This window comes from Sabethes cyaneus, chromosome 1, assembly GCF_943734655.1.
Source record: "Sabethes cyaneus chromosome 1, idSabCyanKW18_F2, whole genome shotgun sequence".
In the NCBI taxonomy this organism is placed as follows: domain Eukaryota; kingdom Metazoa; phylum Arthropoda; class Insecta; order Diptera; family Culicidae; genus Sabethes; species Sabethes cyaneus.
This window is the reverse complement of record NC_071353.1, coordinates 36,070,256-36,090,908: the sequence shown is the minus strand read 5'-3', so window position 1 is coordinate 36,090,908 and position 20,653 is coordinate 36,070,256. Positions and strand designations below refer to the sequence as shown.

Here is a 20,653-nt window from a genome sequence, read left to right as displayed (position 1 = left end):
TACGATTACGATCACGATCACGAACGAAAGTGAAAAAGACACGCAAATGGACTGGAAATAGAAAGGAACTCAGTCAAACGTATAAGGGAATTTTCAAACTAGCATACTGTGAGAAGTGAGCACAGTAAATGATTACTTCTCTGTCACTAATTCAACATAGACTGCGTATTCTCGGAAAGGGCGTTCCAACGCCTGGCGAGATATGGTCTGCTGAAGCAAAAAAGGTAGAGAATTTCATTAAGGAAGTGATACCTTCTTGGGGGGAAATGCAATTTCATAGGACGACCAACGCTCTGACTCATAGTGATGGAACGAACTGATTATGCAAACAGCAAATCGGAGTATACCACAGTAGATATAACTAATGGTCGCAGTGGTTCAGGCTCCTATAAAAAAAATACTTCACTGTCAACGTAAAATAACGACGATATTAGAGGTCAAAGTAAAGCTAACAGAATTCGGATAAAATCAGAAACACAAAACAAAACCTGTTGCGCTAAATATGGATAAATGTTATTAGTGTTTCAAATGAAGGAATTATGATTGTAGTATTGACCGCACATGTTTGACCGCTTGAATGTATGGAACCTAGAAAAACAACTTTAATTGCGCAATAGTTAGTATAACTTATGGCCTACTTACAAATAATAGCAAACTACGTTAGGTGTAATGAAAAACAAATTCACAGAATCCGTTTTGTCGATTTTTGTTTGCTTGTTGCAAAGCGTATTCAGTGTCCGATAAGGTTCTTTTGTTACTTTTACTCGATAAGAGTTTAGTAGAAATTTGTTTAAAGCATTTTATTGAAAACTCCAATCTACAATTTCGAACTATTTTTTGCCTTTAAACGTTTGTATATTGTTTCGTTGGCGAAAAGAGAACGCAAAATAAACTAAGCCTCACTTTGAACGTTTATAATCTTACATAAAAGGAGCAGACAAAAAGCTGGGTAAATTCGATCAATTAACTTAATAGGAATATACAAGGGTCTCTTCTGGACCCTTTCCTTAAAACTGTACAAACCTTTCCAATCCAAACCGGCCTATCTTCCTTATTCCATGATAGCTAAACGTTACATATTCTCCCATTATGGAATATAGCAAATGCAGCATACAGGCCCCTATTATAATCACTACTTACACGTCACTTTACCTGTTTTCGCCTATTACCAACGTCACGTACGGGAACCGGCTTAAATGAATTTGGCTGGGTGATTGTGAAGATAATGTGTTATACAAAATAGCTCACTTCACTTCACTTCCACCCTTAAATGACGATGGCAATAGGGGCTACAGTTTGTGCCTTAGATGATAATTAATGGTTTACCTAAACCGATAATGCTTACGTGTGCACTAAACCGCGAATATCATTCGTACTCGGCGACTGGAGCATCTGATCCGAGCAGATATCCGATCCGTCTAACATTTCGTCGTCCACATTGTCCAAAAAGTCACCCAAGAAGTTAGCCGATTCGACAGTCATATCCTCAAGAGACTTGACGTGCTCGCCGACTACCTCCAGTGCTCGCTCCAAGTCCTCTTCCTCCTCCTGAGTGGATTCAAATGTGGGAGCATTTTGTTCTTGCTCTGAAGTGATAAGGAAAGATGTTTAGTGAATCGTGACGTGTAGCGTATGCTATGTTTAGGATGCTATGTATTGCAAAAGAATTATTATTAACACTTATTTGTCATATCATTTCTCCCTGGCCATTAATTGCATTATAGAATATCATTTAGTAGTTGGTGTTATATTCTCTAATACTACCTGAATTTTGAAATATCTTCAACTCGATTCATCAATTATGTGCTCTTCAATTCGAAATAAATTATCATTCCAGTGAGTAATATTTCAGATTCAGGCATCCACTGGTAGCTTCCGACCTCGATGGAAACCAATGCAAGTATCAACTACTCTTTACAGTAGCATAATACAGAGTTAGGGGTCCCAAGTAATAATTTAGGTATCATGCACTAACAATGCCTTATATAATCAAAATAAACATGAAAGCCGCGATAACAGTACAATAAAACTCAAGTTGTTACTTGGGGTGTCAGCTGAGCTTCAAGATTCCTCAAAGTTTCAAAACAATTCCAGAAGAGAAGAGAAAATTCCCGGATATTAAATTTATGTTAAAATTCAGTAAACTTGCGTTAAGTACTATTTTCGAAACGGTAACAGCAACCTGCGTAACCATTCCCATCATTCCCGCTTGAGTAATTCTGTTCTCTACGAAACGAATCAGGATCGTCATCGCGCATATGAACGCCCAGGCCCAGATCGCTAGAAAAGTGCCAAAAAGAAACTAAATCGACCATATTTTAATCGTTGGTTGGGGTTGCACGAATATCGTTAACATACGCTCCCTATGGGGTGCGGATATCGACTCGAATCATTACCTAGCAGCAATATAGATGCGTTCGAAACTAGCGATAGTGTATAGGGGTAATAGGGGCATAATGAGCATACGGGGCAAAATGGGCCACCGTTCGTTTGGGCATATTGGACAATCAATTTCGCTAATTTGATTAATGAACTTGTTGATAATGTTCTTAATAAGCCTCTCAACAAAAACAGCATCCAAATTCGCTGACATGTCTGAGATATTGAGAAAAAACTCGACCCGACTCAGGATTGTAAAAATACTATAAGAATTGCAACCCTCAAAATAAGCTCTATAGCTATTTGTTGCGTGCTCTGGACTTCTCCACTCCATATATGGTTACTATTACCATATATGAACAATCGCTATGTATAATTGAGATATTTTTTTGTTTTATCGCGTTATTATAATTATTTTTGATTAACATAGCTGTAAGGGGCATAATGAGCACACCTGGCAATGTATTTGTACATAACCAATAAACGCTGGAAAGTAATATAAACATTAAAATGACACAGTCAAGTATAATGCTGCGTGATTGCACGCAACAATCAGCCCGAAAATAGCGGTTACAGAGCAAAAGTGGTGTCTTTCATCTACCTGCTACTTAAACCACCATGTTGCCTATGTTGTTCAACTGAAAAAAATCGGGAAATAAAAACAATCATAAAACAACCGCTAAATGAAATGAAAATAGTCACCATTTCTCTTTTCTTTGTATTGATATAATCTTTTATGTTATTTTCTATTAAAAACTGGCTAAAATGGTAACTTCAACTGAAGTGCCCATATTGCCCCGTATAGTGGCCCATTGTGCCCCGTATGGTTTTTGAACGAAGCAAAAAGTATCATTTTTTAAACATTCCAATTTGATGGCTGTTTATAGTTAATCAATATTCTAACATTGTTAATTTATCAAAGACATATCAAATCGTAAGTTTATGGCAATTACCAGAATTTTGATTACGCGCTACATGTTTTATGACGCGTTTTGCTTAGGTGGCCCATATTGCCCCTACCACCCCTATAACTGAATTCGAAATGAGATAAGCAACATCTTATGTAACATTAGTAAATCGTATACCATGTGCGAAAATGGCTGATACATACAAAAGAGGAGGCCATATACATAAATCTGTTCTTCAAAACAAATGAAACGCTGATTTAACAAACTAGTTTTTACGAATAACGTTGTGATTGGTCCGATTGACTACATCGAAATCAAAAACTTAGTTTCACCTGCTTAAGGATTGCGTTTCTATCCAATTACGAAATCATTTCGACGTCTTCTCTACAGTGACGTATGCGATCTCGTGTATTCTAGTATTTACATGATCTTCTACGTGGTGTCACATGAAAACGTTAATTTTGCATTTCTTAAATCAAAGTCATCGTATAGGTTAACAACGCGATCGCATTTGATACATCAAGCATGTATCTCATGGGTTGGGTTTATTCTCATCCTACATACTATTTAGTGTAGATTGTGATTATCTCAGTGCCATGTGACAGTGTCTGCATTCCATCGTTTAGAGATTGATGGTAACATTTTGATTTCATGGAAGGCAAGTAATAGTTATTGCACTGCCATAATTATAACTTTCTTGAATTAAAGCACTCTGTGTTAGAAGCAGTAGCCAGTCAGATCATCTATAAACTTAGCAACCTATGCAAAACTATATAGAATAAATCAATTTCTTCACTTCAGTTTTATCCACTAACCGGTGTAGACTCCATATTCGATTTTGCAGGTGGATAGGGGAACCAGTGTAGTAGTTCGTTGACGGTTGTTACTATTAGGTTTTAGGCTCAGTACCAAAAATGGCCAATGGAGGTGGAAATGGTCAAGCTGTTCAGCAACAAATTCAATAAAACACGATGAGAAGGGAAATGTAATACGTTATAAAGCGCAATTATAAAACGCATTGTAAAACATGTCGATGTGAAGACTGCATTTTTGAATGGTGTACTTGAAGAAACTATTTATATGAGACAACCTGAAGGATACGCTACCGGTGATGAACGAACCGTATGCCGTTTAAGGTGAAATTAGTCGTCATCGATTCTGCCAATTTCAAAAGCAGTTTTTTTGTTTGAAACAGAAATTCTGTCTATGAAAATATATTCGCTGTGTTGGCAAGAAGAATGCAATATATACATTTTTATAAACAGAATCCCGCTTTTGGGCCGAAAAACTGCTTCCGAAATTGGGTTTCCGACGAAAAGTTAATGCGACTTCTAGTTTCCCGTTAAGGAGGAGTTTATGTGGGCTTAAACAATCAGCGCGAATATGGAATCACACCATAGATTTTATATTCAAAGCTCACACTAAAAAAGCACCGAAATCGGCAAAATTTTGCCGAGATTTGGACAGCTGAGCATTCGGCAATTTTTTGTTGATACCAACGATACCAACAAACGTTAGTAAAGGCCGTAAAGGCCCGTAAACGTCGATATGCACCACCGAAATTTTCACCGAACGCTCGGCTGTCCAAATCTCGGCAAATTTTGCCGAGGTTTATAAACGTGTATGACATTTCAACCTACGAAAAATAATCCATGTTTATATGTACGTCGAATCAAAGATGTGTTCGCATTGTAAAATAATTTATGTAGATGATATGGTTATTATAACCCAGACGGAAAATGAATTTGCAGCCATATATGAACACCTGCAGAGTAATTAAATCTTAACGAATCTTCACGATATTCATAGTTTTCTTGGTATGAACGTTGAAAGGTCCGAGAATGGATTTATGTTGAGTCAAGCTGCATACATCCGGAAACTAGCGAAACGTTGCTGTCTTAAAAACGCCAAATCTTGCAAGATACCGATCGATCCAAGCTACTTACAGCAGAAGGAGGAGATATCGCTTTTACCGAATAACCAAGACTATTTAAGTTTGATAGATTCTGTATGTAGCGGTTTACACAAGACCTGATATTGCAGTAAGTATGTCAATTTTGACGCAAAAATCGAGCTGTCCGAATCAGTGTGATTGGAATGAAGCGAAGAGGATTTTACGTTACTTGTGTGGTACATGCGAAACCCAGTTTCAGGTAGGTGCAAAAAGTGATAGCCTGCCGATGTTCGTCGATGCGGATTGGGCAGGCGATTGTCGTAACAGGAAATCAATCTCTGGATATCTTATTTTGTACGGTGAAGGTGTAATTACATGGGGATCGCATAAACAAATTCGTGTAGTCTTGAGTTTAACAGAAGCCGAGTTTATCGTACTTGCAGAAGGATGTCAAGAGCTGATCTGGTAGAGACGATTGGTGAAAGAAGTCGGAGAAGTGTTAATTAATTGATCCAACAACGGTGTACGAAGATAAACAAACCTGCATAATAACGGTGGAAAGCGACCGAATAGAAAGAAGGAGCAAGCATATTGACACAAGGTTTTACTTTGTTCGGGATTTGAACGAAAAACGTCTGCAGTACTGTCCTACTGAGTACAGTCAGTCCACAACACAACTATGGGTCATTTCGACTTTATCTGCTGATTATTGCGTAAATATAACACTAATTGATTAATAAAATTTTTACCCATAAGTAGCACGAATAATTTGATCAATCGTGAGATGATATTTAAACGGAAATTAGCAGCTAAAGCAGCTATTGTTGTGTGTGACCCATGATTGTGGACTGACTATATATGCTTGCTGATCTACTCACAACACCACTACAGCGGGTGAAGTTAGAAATCCTGCGTAGGAATATAGGAGTTTGTCCGATGCTGTCTGAGGAGGAGTGTTAGAAGTAGTAGCTAATCAGATAATCTATAAACTTAGCAACCTTGGAAGAGCTTGGAAAAATGATATGCAAACTATACTGAAATAATTAACTATCCAGGTGCAAACTTTGAAAAATAATTAACTGTTCAGGTGGGACTTGAATCCACAACCCTCAATCTCGCGTCGAGTGCAATACCATTACACTACCGGTCAGTTTATCAACAGGGAGTCTGATATCAGTTTTCTTTTCGCACTTCCAGTTCGTTCGATCCTCACTCACATGTTACCCAGCGCAGAGTATTGTTTTGAATGACTTATAGTAACCGCAGCACGTTACGTAGGCATATAAGCACAGGTACTGTATTTGGTACGGTTAAGGCCCACACAGAATAAGTACTTTATGGTAGCGGTTGCGTGGATTTGACAGATTGTCTGTCAAATTGTATGAGTGAACTGTCAGATTAACGCAAACGCAACCGCAAAGTGCCAATTCTGTGCGGGCCTTTAGTCTGAACCAAGTATCAACCTATGTAAAATTATATAGAATAAATTTTCTACACTTCAGTTTTATCCACTAACCAGTGATAAGTCGTTTACGGCTGTTATTATTACGCTGATTACATCTTTTCAGAGTATTGAACATAATTTTTTATGGTAATGGTAGTTGTATATAAATTTAAAACGGTGTAAAACAAGACATTTTGCTAAGCATAATTCGATACAGACTGAAATTAAATATGATGACATCTTCGCAATAATCATTGTTGGATCGGCTGGATTACTGTAATTACCGCGGCATTACGCTGATCAACGCCGTATACAAAGTGCTCTCCCAGATTTTGTTACGTCGTCTATCTCCAATAGCCAAGTGCAGTAAAACCCCGGATCTGATTAAATCTTAGTAAAAAAGATCTTCGGGTAATTACTGGTCTGTTGACTGGTCACTGCCCGAGCAGATATCACTTAAACAAAATAGGCAAAAATGATACTACTGAATGTCGTTTTTGCCTGTTAGATATAGAAGCTGCTGAACATATACTCTGCAACTGGTGAGCATTATTCAATCAAAGGATGTTAATATTTGGAAAGGGTTTATTAGAGCCTTTCGAAAATTGGCAAAACGACCCTGGTAGGGTATTAGGCTTTATAAAACGAGTCGAGCCTAACTGGGACCGTGTGCTATGTTAACCATTGTTCATCACACCTTAATTGTGATAGGATATCTACCTAGCACCAAATCAAATATGGGTCATACAACAATATTCCTGATCAATGGACGCAGTTGTAATATGGGTCTACAGGAGAGGAAAAAAAATCTCCAATAGCAAAAGATTTCTGAGGGCAATATCAGGCGGGCTATACGGGGCCTGGATCAAATTTTTACTCTCCGACAAGTTCTCCTGAAATATCGGAAGTACAACGTGCCCACCCATCATATTTTAGTGGATTTCAGGGTAGCATATGATACAATCGAATGCAAGCAGCTTCGGCAGATAATGACTAGAACAGCTTACCAGACAAACTGACACGCCTGATGAAAGCTACCTTGAAGCGAGTGATGTGCTACGTGCTTGTTTCGAGGGCACTCTCGAGCCCCTTTGAATTGCAAAGAGGGTTGAGACAAGGGTCAACAAACAAACATACAAACAAAGGTAATAGGAGATAGACCGGTGATCGGGCCCATAATCTGCACACTAACACCAACTAGGAAGATTTTGTTACAAATTAATGCATCGGAAACTAAATGACAGGAAAGATGCTCCAGAGAAAACAACGTTCCCAACCCACGGACAGTGACTATTCACAGCGATGAACTGGAAATGGTTGATGAGTTCGTATATTTGGGATCTTTGGTCACCGCCGACAATAATACGAGGAGGACGTAAGGAGATCTAACGACGCATTCAAGCTAGAAATCGAGCCTCCTTTTCCATCCGCAAGACGTTTTGATCAAGGATCAAAATCAAGTGATATGTCAAGGTTTGGGTCAACTTTTTTGAAAACATCCTGGCTTCTTGGCGAATGAGGAGTCCATTCAAGGTATCGAGTAAAATTCTTATTTTAAAAAGCTCACCTCATCTTTAAATTCTCACCCCAGTTGACAGGTTGGCTGATAATATTTAAATATTATTAAAACCAGCGAATGATATGCTATCATTATTCAAGCATCTATCTGATCTGTCCGGTTGCTTCAATCACTGAATTTAGATTATTCATTATACCCACCCATATGGTTGTTATTCCAATCATAATCACGAAAAAATATCGCCGTTTGTCACCACTAGCACTAAATCAATACATACCGTTAAATAGCAACTCGTTAAATGCATCGGGTGGCAAGTGGCTCAGCACGTTGTTCAGACTGCCGATCTCGAAAGGAATCTCCTCTGCAAAGGTAAAATAGATGCTTAATTTTATTATCATACGAAACCAAGCAGTCAAAGCTTACCGATGACGTCTTGGGCAGCCATTAGTTCCGACTCTGACAAACCGCCTACGCCGGTATCCTCAGAACTAGCATATGCCGAACTGTTTTCGCAAATATTTAGTAAGTCTTGCGTGCTACTATTACCTAATATTTGATGTACAGGTTGTGGCTGTTGAACTGCGTAATTCAACATTAGATCTTCATTTCGATTAACTATACGATGTTGCAAAAATTGTTGCTGTTGTTGTTGATGAAGATTAAGGTGGGTTTGAGTAACGGCTGTTATTGGTTGTTGTTGTTGTTGTTGTTGTTGATAGGGTTGGACAATTTGACGCTGATGTAAGGCAATATTTACCCCACGAGCGCTGGTGACAGGAGCCGTGTGAACCGAATTCCCAGTTGCAATATGTGGCTGTATCTTAAACTGCTGCTGCGGTTGTTGATTTAAATAATTACCCCCTTGACGGGATAGGATGGTTTGCATTTTCTGATCACTGCCGACTGTAGATGTTGTTCCATATGCTGGTGGATGAGTACCCGGTTTTGAGTTGATAATACTTGAATATTGTTGTTTGTAATGCAGTTGATGCAAAGCCAGTTGTTGCTGAAGAGGCGTTAGCTTCTTTTTGTTTTTCTTTTTGTTGACCTTAGCGGACGTTACACTGGTCGGGGCAATTTTTATGACAGGCGCTGGCGACGAAGCCGTTACAGGCTTCGGCATTTTCTTTTTGGCAGCAGTGCTTGATGTTGGTTTTTTCTGAAGTTTAACTTCAGCTGACATCTTGTCATGGTTGTCGTGCTTCCAAGCGTGCTCTCGACACAAAATCAATTCGTGTTTAATATCAAATACCGGCACTCGGCATTGACTATTGTCGGAGAACTTAGCCGTGCATTGCTGGAAAAGGCGTTGCTCGTGATTATCTGTGATATGCTGGTAGCAATGTGTGGTTGCCAATAGAGCTACTTGATTACATTCTGGCCGCTGGCAAATGGATTGTTCAGTACCTCTGAAATAGGAAAAGAAGAGCTTTATCGTATACAAGTCACACACTTTTTTATATGAGTTGCTGCGCTGCAACATGTTGCTACTTGAATCTCGAGTCGACATGCGAGCCTACCCAGAGCAAAATGAACCGACCTAACTAACCGACGTCGGTCAATTGAAGGTAGGACACAGCTGATTGTTTCACCCATCTAAAATTATTACACCCATTTTTACCTTGTGTGAACAATACAACTTAATGTTGGTTTCAAATACTTTGCATACTGTATAGCTAACTCAACACAAACCCTCCTAACCAGGAATGGTTCGATCACTTTGCCTAAATTTTGATTCATTTGAGAGTACCGCCTCAGCCGAACAAAACTTGACAGTGATATATGGGACATTTATAAAACTGGTTATTATCTACAATTTTGCTGAATAAAGTGTTGCTGTACTTTTGTAGTAACAGCGCTACAATACTAGTAACTCATTAGTGATAAAATAAACGTTCATTTAGTTACTAAAGAGATACTAACATTGTAGAACCGTAACTACAGAAGATACAGCAAAACTTTATTCAGCAAAATTGTAGATCATAACTAGTTCTACAAATGTCCAATACATCACTTTAACAAATTTTGCTCGGCTGAGACGGTACTGTAAAATGAATCAAAATTGAGTCAAAATGATCGAACCATCCTTGCTCCTAACTCTGTCTGTCCCATAGTACCACAGGTGCTCTATGACTTCCGATGCTAAAATCGGCCGATAAAATTCGAATATGGATATTTTGATTTTATAACGTAGTAAAAAAATTGTTTTACAAGCCTGGTATTTCGAACCAGTAACTGCGAAGTGTGCAGGATTTGGCTTCAATTTTACTGTATATGCACTGTGTATACCTACAAACATCTGAAGTTGTTGCATCACGACAAATACACAAGCATTGCCGCTCCCTTTCTATTCACCAGGTCAAACCTGAAGTCAACCCTGCTCAATTTCGCTAAGCTAAATTATACAATACTACCTTCTATACATATAACTAAATTAGTCCAGATTACATCCTGCTCACGGAACCAAAAAAGCAGTTGTTTAACCCTCAATTGACCAAAAATTCAACGCAATCTGATCATCGGGGTATAGGTGTACCCATTTAGTAGTTCCATAATAAAAAGTACTGCGAAGTTATTCAAATTTTGTGTATTTGCTCCTTCCTTTTCTGAAAACTTCTGACCTATATTTTTTTATTTTGCACTTAGGGTACCCCCTCACAGTCCTAAAAATAATTGACGATGCTTTAAATTTTGTTTAAAGATAATGTTCAAAAGAGAAATCAAAACATTAAAATTTGATGCATCGCGATCTATTTGATACAATTTGTATGATGGGTTATCTGTAAATATTCAAGCTATAATCTATTAAAATCAAAAAATATAGCTCGAATTTAGCTTTTGAAATAATACCTAATATTGAAACAGTGCATTTTACAGGTTAGTTAATTTAAATGTTTCCTTCTACTTACCCACTCTTCTTTAAATTTGCTTCCCGCTCTCCATCCCATCGAGCAAGAATTTTACGCACTAGCTTGAGCCGTTTTCGGGCAGGAACTGAACTACGCAACCTCTGCCCATTCCAGTATTGTACCGCCTTACGTCGAAGGTATGCTCTCTTAAGCTCCAACCGCTCATCGCGACTGAGTTTCTTCAACTCTCCTTCTGCGTCTGTAGTACTCCAAAGTAATTTATTTTGAGCTTCCTCGTTCATTAATGCTTTCCGACCCTTACGAGATCTCATAGCCAGTGGATTTGCAGCTTCAGCTGCGCCCAGCTCGTTACCAGCATAAAATTCCTCGAACCAATAATCTTGGGTTAGGGTGGAATGCTCCAGCGAACTTGAAGTAGTTGAACCTGGCGCACAAATGTCATAAACGTACGAGCCAGGAGCATGCCATTCTTGATTTAAAGGAACAGCGACGGCACCTGGTGGTTTCCATTTAGGAAAACGAACTGCGGGAACGGGTTTTCCGGAATCAGCAACGGACTCATTGTGGTCGCTTTTGCTCGCTCGTTTTCCCGAAGTGGAAGATATCCTTTCCAGAGTTTCATGGTGAGATGAACGACTATATGACCGTTTGGTACGCTTAGTTCCCTGTGGTTGTGGTTGTGATTGGCTGGATTTACTAGATTTACTAGAATGCTTACCACTGGACGGAATACTATTGCCAGTGGACGACGTAGAAGCAATTACCGGCACCGGCGTTGTTGGCTGTAACTGCTTAGCAGCAGCCGGGATTTCACTTTTGGGAGATTGTTTCGGGATTACAAACGAAGGAATTGTGAAACCAACATCATCTTGCAGATTTGGAGACGCCTTTGGTGGTTGTGGCTGTGGCTGTTGTTGAGTTTGTGGTTTCAAAATAGATGTCGTTGGTGTTTTAGATCGTGATATTAACTGTAAATTTGACGGATTTGGAGTGATCGTTCTAGTGGGTGTTGTCGTCAAGATAGTTGACGAAATAGTCGGTGATTTAGTTGTAGCTACTATGGGTAGAGCTACAGTCGGAGCAACTATAGTAGCTACCGGCTGAGGAATAGGTTGGTTTGCGGTCGGTGGTGAAGTCCGGCGGATGCTTATTGCCGCTGGCTTAGGTGCTGTTATCGTCGGTGACGGTTTAAACGCTGGAAGAACTGTATTATTGTTTATTTGCAGAGTTGTAGCTGCTTGCGGTGATGTAACCGTATGTGGAATCTTGTTTAACAGTGAAGGATTCTGCTTCACCAAAGTGCTTCGAAGTGCTGCTATGCTAACCGGGTTAGAAATATGCGTTGCTGCTGCCAAGCTGTTCGTACTGTTGGGAGTATGAAGAAAAATTTTTCCTTGGGGCTGCGGCTGGATTAGTCGAATTTTTGTTGGTGAAATCGCTTGAAGCGGAACAGAAACAGGTTGCCCAACTGCCTTTCCGGCTACTACTGCAGGGGATGCTGGTAGCGTTAGAGGACTTCCTAAAACGCTGGTACTGGAATGATTGAGATATCTTCTTGCGTCTGGTGTAATAGTTGGTCTTCCACCAATAGGTTGTTGCTGCTGTTGTGGATTTGCACTCTTTACTATTCGGAGCGTCTGAATGGTGGTACCAACCGGAGAAACATTGGGCGACTTGCTAGCTAGAATACGCCGGGAAAATTTTCCTATCTGCTGCGGTGATATCTGAACCTGAAAAGGTTTCGTAAATACTGTTGTGGGTGTAGCTTTCGCAGTAGTGATTGCAGCTGTAGTCATCATCGTCTGAGGCGACACAGCGCTAGCCAGTGGTCTTTGAACAATTGTTGTAGCTTGTGGAACAGATACAGAAACGGTTCGAAAGACCGTTCCAGTTGGGTTTCCCACAACAGATGCGCCATTAATACGGTTTTTAGCCAATGTCACTGTTGGGGACTGTACAAGCGTTACTTTAAGGGGTGCCACTTTGGGTGATCCAGCAGATACACGCTGTTTAAAAAAGATAACGAAAACATCAACAAGCACAGCAAATGTTCAATACTAACCTGCACGACATGATTAACCCCACTGTTGTTTGTGAGCAAGCTGGTTCCAGCTTGTATTACGGTTGGAGTGCCACTAGAATTCGAATTACTATTGTTTGGGTGCGGATGCTTGTAAATTGATGTATTTGCTTGCAAAGGAGCCGGCTCTGAGAAAGCATATGGATCTTCCTGAACCCGAGATGCCTGCTGGCAGGACATGACCACCCGTTTTCTGTTAATTTTAACGCTTTGTTGTCTACAAATGAATTAACTACACGCTGCTACTGAAATTCAATATTTGTGATTGTGGTTGCTGAAAATAAAACAAAAACAAACATTAGTTAGCAGAAGCTAACTGAATTTATAATTATTTAAAACACAGAAATATATTTTTAATGTCTGTTGTTGAGGAAGAAGTTACGAATCTACCATTAAACGTATATTGATATAATTTTTGCCTCTTTGATCAAGATTAAACAAATTTAATAAATGCTGATGTATTTTTATTTTTGAGGACTTTTGTGACTAATATCACAGTTGTGACTCTAGCGCGTCCCAAGATAAAAATAAATTGTTCTGCTGTTTTTCCAAACGACATCTGAGAATCTAAATTGCTTTAACTAAAATTCTTATAACTAAAAAAAAGCGGTATTGGCTTCGGATCAACTTCTGCAAATACAGGTTCAAATATTGATTAATCAGAAAACGAACGGGACAGGAGAGGGAATTTATTAAAATAAATCTTTCCTTCCGCAAAGCCCCAATTTGTAAACGCAAATTTATACTTTTTCATAAATAGTGCAATAGATTAATCACTGCCATAAGTTTTTTGGCTTAATTTATAGCTTTTTGAAATGTTTTTTTTTTTCATCCCAAACATGAAATTAAAAAAATAAACAAGAGATATAATACCTATACTTCAAAATTAATATTGTTTGCATAACTCACGCTAAGCTTCCCGCGCACTATGCTGCCCACTGGATCTGAGTGCAGAATGCCAGACTGATCAAGCAGTATACGAAAATAAATAGATCAAGAACTGGAAAGTAGTCGATCAGCCTGAGAATGGTGATGCTTGATTTATGCCGCAAACACGCTCTGCAAAACCGACATAGAATGTCTAGACACTGAATTCATTCGCAGCACACGCATGGCCCATGGAAATGTATTGTGTCGGGAATGGGGAATGATTCAGCTTTTCGCTCAACGAAATTGTTATTTTGTCAACAATTGTTGATAGGAACAGTAAGAAATGTTTTTATTGGCTAATGACTAACCTTTCAGATAGAAGAAAATTATAATTTTTGTGTAATTACGAGCAAATCATTGATGTAGTCAACCGAGAACCGGAAAGATCACGGATAAATGAGAGGAAGCTCTTCCGGGAAGAACGTAGATTCTTCCGGACACATATAATGGAAAGCTATTTGAATTCGCTTTTTCACTCACAATGCAATTCCTAGCCAAGTACTTCTCGGATAGCCACGACGCGGTGTATAATTTTTTGCGTTTCGTTTGCTATTTTTTTGTTGTTGCTAGTGCTGTTATACCTCTTCCTCCGCAGTTCAGCAGAATAATCGTGTATGACGATTGCCGTTCGTTTGCTTGCCTGCCTAGTTGCGATGAAGAGCAGAAACTGGAATTCGTCCGGACAAACTAGCACGTTCACAGATCTGTCGATTTTCACTATCAAACGTTACACAGACATGCACTGCATCGGACATGCACAAATTCACTCCATTTTAGGAAAGTTTTAAACGCAAATTTAACTAAAATTTATGCTCGGTTCCAAAATTTTCCTTACGAGCTGTCAAAACTTTGAAGACACAACGTGAGTGTCAAAATTAGCAATAGCACTCATATTTGACATCAAATTGACATTTGAAAAATGAGTTACCTTATCGGGACAAAAAGCTATTTCAACAGAACACAACGCTGTACACTCAAAAAAATAATCACTTACGTTTCAGGTGCAAAACCATATAAATATTTTCCATAATACTTTTCACCTAAATACTGTCGTGCTTGTCGAACCGTTTCGTAGCCATTTTCAATCTTTTGCTTCCTACGCGTTTATACAAGGGATAGCGCGAACTAAAACGCAGCATTCAATCTAAACTTCGCTAACAGAATGATCTTCGTCTCCTTTTTAGTTTTTAGCAACCCTTAGCTGCTCATCTAACTGAGAGCCGAATTGCTTCTCTTTTTCGCCCGAATCCCCGAAAGCTCAAAAGAACAAACGATACAGACCGATTCTCTTCCGATCGTGCCATTATTCTCTCGACAATAAAATCGTAAGAGAATATTCAGTTATCGGGCGGGCAAGCCATGTCTGTTGGCGGCAATACGGTGCTGGCTTCAACCGTTTATTATATGGGTGAAGTCAGAATGGCACTTTCCAAGAAGCGCTTGAGACAAACCCAGCTTGCGCTCACACTCACACATGCGCAGCTCTGTAAGTGGACAAGAGATCGCTCAATACCGTCAACGCGAAAGCTACGGCTAACGCAATTTATGCTCACATATCATGTTTGATGGGTTTCCACTTTTTCATACCTAGCAAGGCAGCCGTCTGCCAGTGTGCGTGTATGCGCTTGAGGTCTATAACTGGAAGAATATAGCGAACAAACATATTTGGCGAATGCCAACTTTTATTAATACCAGGCTTATCTACTACAATATCCTTCACCTCTACTCTGGGCTGTAAATTTTTGAATATTTATTTGGTATTTTAAAATTCATTATAAAACGCAAAAAAAATAATTAAAAAATAAACGCTCAATTTCCGCGTCCTAGAGTCCTATTACTCCATAATAACACTATAATAGTTCAATATCAAAATGCACCGTTTCTACTTCTTGGAGTCCAATTGCTTCATACTAATTTTAAAATCAGTGTCTAAATGCACCGTTTCTATATCTTGGAGTCCAATCGCTCCGTAATATCTTTAAAATCATAGTGTCCAAATGCACTATTTCCATGTCTCGGAGTCCAATTGCTCTAATCATAGTGTCCAAATGCACCCTTTCCACTCCTTGGAGTCCAATTGCTCCGTGATTTCAAAATCAGTGTCCAAATGCACCGTTTCTACATCTTGGAGTCCAATCTCTCCGTAATATCTTTGAAATCATAGTGTCCAAATGCACTATTTCCATGTCTCAGAGTCCAATTGCTCTAATCATAGTGTCCAAATGCACCCTTTCCACTCCTTGGAGTCCAATTGCTCCGTGATTTCAAAATCAGTGTCCAAATGCACCGTTTCTACATCTTGGAGTCCAATCGCTCCGTAATATCTTTGAAATCATAGTGTCCAAATGCACTATTTCCATGTCTCAGAGTCCAATTGCTCTAATCATAGTGTCCAAATGCACCCTTTCCACTCCTTGGAGTCCAATTGCTCCGTAATAACTCTAAAATAATTCAGTGTCCAATTGCACCGTTTCTACATCTTGGAGTCCAATCGCTCCGTAATATCTTTAAAATCATAGTGTCCAAATGCACTATTTCCATGTCTCGGAGTTCAATTGCTCTAATCATAGTGTCCAAATGCACCCTTTCCACTCCTTGGAGTCCAATTGCTCCGTAATTTCAAAATCAGTGTCCAAATGCACCGTGTCTACATCTTGGAGTCAGATTGCTCCGTACCAATTTCAAAATCAGTGTCCAAATGCACCGTTTCTACATCTTGGAGTTTAATCGCTTCATAATAATTTCAAAACCAGTGTCCAATTGCACCGTTTCTACATCTTGGAGTCCAATGGATCATTGAAAAAGCCGAAAAATCTTACAGATGGCTCCAGCATAGACATGTTCTGTCAAACACACTCGACGAACGTCTATGAACGACTGTCAAACTGCATTGCAATCTGATTGGTCCACCCAAAAAAGAGCGATTCAGATTAACCGTTATCAACCGTCAACAACAACGGAACGGCAAGAAATTATGACGTGCAATCTGTATCAGCCTTAGAGTTTACTCTAAATATGCCACGTGGGGCTTTAGTGTCCATCTAGCGGTAAGCACGAGCAAAAGCAACCTACAATGATCCATTGCTCCGTAATAATTTCAAAATCAGTGTCCAATTGCACCGGTTCTACATCTTCCAATTCAGTCCGATCGCTTTGTAATATCTTGACAATCAATGTCCAAATACACGTCCTGGAGTCCTATCGATTGGTAATAACTCTAAAACCATACAGTGTCCAATCGCAGTTTTTACGTCTTCAGATCAATCGCTCCGTATAGAGATGGTGAATGACTCACGAGCCGTTCAAATGAACCGGTTCACAGAAAGAAATGTTCAAACGAACGACTCTTGAAAAGGAACCACGGTTTTTCAAACGTACGCGAAGGGAACACGAAGACACGACCGCAGCAAATGAACGGTTTAGAGCCGCTCACACAAAAGAGCCGTTTGGCCCACCTCTAGCTCCGTAATATCTATAAAATTATACAGTGTCCAAATGCACTATTTCCGCATTTTGTTTTCTTATTGCTCCGTAACAACTCTAAACTTATACAGCATTAAATTTCACCATTACTACATACCAGAGTCCAATTGCTTTGTAATAACTCAACTCATAAAACTCTGAACAATTTTACCGTTATTGTTTCTTGAAGTTTTCGTTTCATTTAACTTTTTCGGAATTCTACATTCCGTATTAACCAAAAAAACTTATATATATATGGTTGTCAATCCATCGTGTGAGCAATACGACAAATAACAATCGAACACTACTAATACGAATAATTTCCTTGGTCGATTGTTTTTTTTTCTTCCTCGTCTTTCATCATCTCTCACCAGCAAAATTAATCAAAAAAACTCACTGATCATACAGTTGCGCGCCCCAACTAACCATACATCGTCGAACCAATCGACAGCATTGCAACATTCAGAAACACATCATTCAGTTTGAACGATGTTTTTAAGAACGGAAAATTTTCTTCGTCCGGAGCTTCTGAAATTGACTTTGTGTGCTTGAAAACTTCCAAAAGAACTGGGCCTGACTTAACTTTGTACGCTCATCCTCTATACTAGCTCGATCTAGATAATCTGATAGTAGATCGATCGCAAAATTAATAGTCTGGACAGCCCACCTACTCTCCCACAACGGCAGGCTTGCATTTTGGGATATTAATTGAGGAAATCGACATTTTGTTCATCGAAGACATAAATCGTGATAATTGCATACCTGTTTCGTTACGTTTATGCTTAGCGCTAGAAGGACCCGCATCTCTCAAAAATTCTACACTATTCACGCTTTCGCTATGGGTAAATGTCAATCTAGCCTGCAGAGCCAAGAAAGTCCCGTTTACTATTCTCAGTTCCTTGCTTAACTGGATTCTGGCGGATCTCTCTTCAGCCTTTTATTTTTTTTTATTTAAACAAGTAGAATCAAAACCTCAAATATTCAACACGAGTTGTATTCAATATCAAAATTGTAAAAATGTATGTATACAATCAATAATCTATAATTTCTGCGCTTTTTATTACTATCATACCCATAACAGTTAATATATTAAATATTTATGTTTCATCATACCTCATACCTTTAATATTTCAATATTTATACTTATACTATGCGGAAAATGCACCTTCTTAGAGTCCCATGCAAAAATTATTTGCGTGGTTTTTTTGCGTCTAATTCACACATTTGCAATTTAGCAATTTTTGTCTCTGTTTACCCCCGATTTGACACCTCTGTACTCCCCTTTGTTTGCAAACATATCTTCTATGTATGGTTAAGTGTATAATAATTAACGTCCAAATATAAGTTTGCATAGAACTCGGAAAATTACTGCAAAGCACAATACATATTCTTCGCATTTTATATTCATAAGAAGATAAAATAATAGGCAATTTGAAAGCATACAGTGTCCAATCGCACTTATACTACAAATCCGACTTGCTTTTTTTTTGCTTCATTTATCCAGTGGGAGACCAAATGCTCCTGTATCTACTTTTTTTAATGTTTCCTCTTTATTTTCCATTCGTAAAAATATGTATAGCCAAATATATGGGACCATCCCCTGCCCATAAAACACTCCGTTTTTATTTTCGTTTACTTATATGTATTAGCTCTGAAATAATATAAAAAGTTATGTGTTCGATTGCCACTAATGCCACATATTGTGTATTCATCCCCTAGGAGTTTAAATGTTTCTTATTTCGAGCAATTTTGCTTTATTTACCTTTTTCATAACAATAAATATTATGTAAGCCCATGAACTAAGCAGGTATATTGCAAGTATCCGCTTTTTTTACTTCGTATTAATTTACTTACAATATTTATCACCCCGTAAGGTGTCAGTGCATCCTGCAAAAACCGTTTCTTGCTCCGCATGCAAACCATATCAATTTTACCTGATATTTGACGCCATACTTTTTTTTTTTTTAATCCCACACTTTAGTCGATCCTAAATCCTTTATTGTTTCCTGCATTCAACCAGAAATTTCTATTCCGTCCTTTGTACCTTTACCTCCATCATAAATAATTTTCTATGCAATTGCATCTTGTTTCACATCACTAAATCCATAAACACGTGTGTGCCTCACTAAATTATTGTTTGCCTCGTTTACCGTTTAAATCTGAAACCCACACCTTCCAATTTGAAAAATATTTCACTCTACCTCACTTAGATTCGGCAATTCCACTCAATCGCCAACAAATAAAACGCGCACCACCCACCATCGGGCTTTTCGTAGCACCGTCTTTCTTCTCTAAGTATATCTTTATATGAAACTTTCCCCCCGAAACTAACATATCACTATCATCCACTTTTTTCAAATATCCAATGGCAGCTTCACTAAGAATCATCGATTGCTCCGTTTACCACTTAATCATTAACCCAAATCTTCAAAAAAAAACCAAATTGATTACACTCTGTCCCCCTTGAACTTCAAAATTCCAATCGTTTGGCACCAACAAATCTGCGCGACTCGTCTATTCAAACAGCTTTTCACGCACGATGTTTTTTTTTTATGGGTGTAATTTTCTTCCACAATTTCCACCCGCAACTAACAAATAGCTATCTGCTATCATTCACTTTACTTCCAAATGCTTGTGGCCGCTGTCGCAGTTACCAGCCGGGAGCCTGTTCTGCGCCAATGTCGTGCTTGTCGAACCGTTTCGTAGCCATTTTCAATCTTTTGCTTCCTACGCGTTTATACAAGGGATAGCGCGAACTAAAACGCAGCATTCAATCTAAACTTCGCTAACAGAATGATCTTCGTCTCCTTTTTAGTTTTTAGCAACCCTTAGCTGCTCATCTAACTGAGAGCCGAATTGCTTCTCTTTTTCGCCCGAATCCCCGAAAGCTCAAAAGAACAAACGATACAGACCGATTCTCTTCCGATCGTGCCATTATTCTCTCGACAATAAAATCGTAAGAGAATATTCAGTTATCGGGCGGGCAAGCCATGTCTGTTGGCGGCAATACGGTGCTGGCTTCAACCGTTTATTATATGGGTGAAGTCAGAATGGCACTTTCCAAGAAGCGCTTGAGACAAACCCAGCTTGCGCTCACACTCACACATGCGCAGCTCTGTAAGTGGACAAGAGATCGCTCAATACCGTCAACGCGAAAGCTACGGCTA

At 39.0% G+C, this 20,653-nt stretch overlaps 1 protein-coding gene across 2 annotated transcripts; it reads right to left on the bottom strand.

The window, feature by feature from the left end:
- Window positions 1-441: 441 nt before the first annotated feature.
- Window positions 442-14,851, bottom strand: LOC128733039 (uncharacterized). Of its 2 annotated transcripts, none has more exons than XM_053826602.1 (6): window positions 14,606-14,851; window positions 13,077-13,368; window positions 11,054-13,020; window positions 8,568-9,553; window positions 8,422-8,505; window positions 442-1,586 (listed from the first exon to the last, which is right to left on the bottom strand). In XM_053826602.1, exons 2-6 carry the CDS (start codon window positions 13,272-13,274, stop codon window positions 1,342-1,344), a joined length of 3,480 nt encoding a protein of 1,159 aa, XP_053682577.1. In that variant the 5' UTR covers window positions 13,275-13,368; window positions 14,606-14,851; the 3' UTR covers window positions 442-1,341. The 2 variants fall into 2 exon arrangements, with proteins under 2 accessions (XP_053682577.1, XP_053682578.1); XM_053826603.1 differs by lacking the exon at window positions 14,606-14,851 and adding an exon at window positions 14,505-14,594.
- Window positions 14,852-20,653: the final 5,802 nt, after the last annotated feature.

Excerpts from the sequence above, each read along its gene's own strand:
- LOC128733039 (XM_053826602.1), bottom strand. The coding sequence starts at position 13,274 with ATGTCCTGCCAGCAGGCATCTCGGGTTCAGGAAGATCCATATGCTTTC. Across the intron at positions 13,021-13,076 it reads GGGTTAATCATGTCGTGCAG|CGTGTATCTGCTGGATCACC; the intron begins GTTAGTATTGAA and ends TTTTTTAAACAG. Across the intron at positions 1,587-8,421 it reads TAACGAGTTGCTATTTAACG|AGCAAGAACAAAATGCTCCC; the intron begins GTATGTATTGAT and ends TTATCACTTCAG.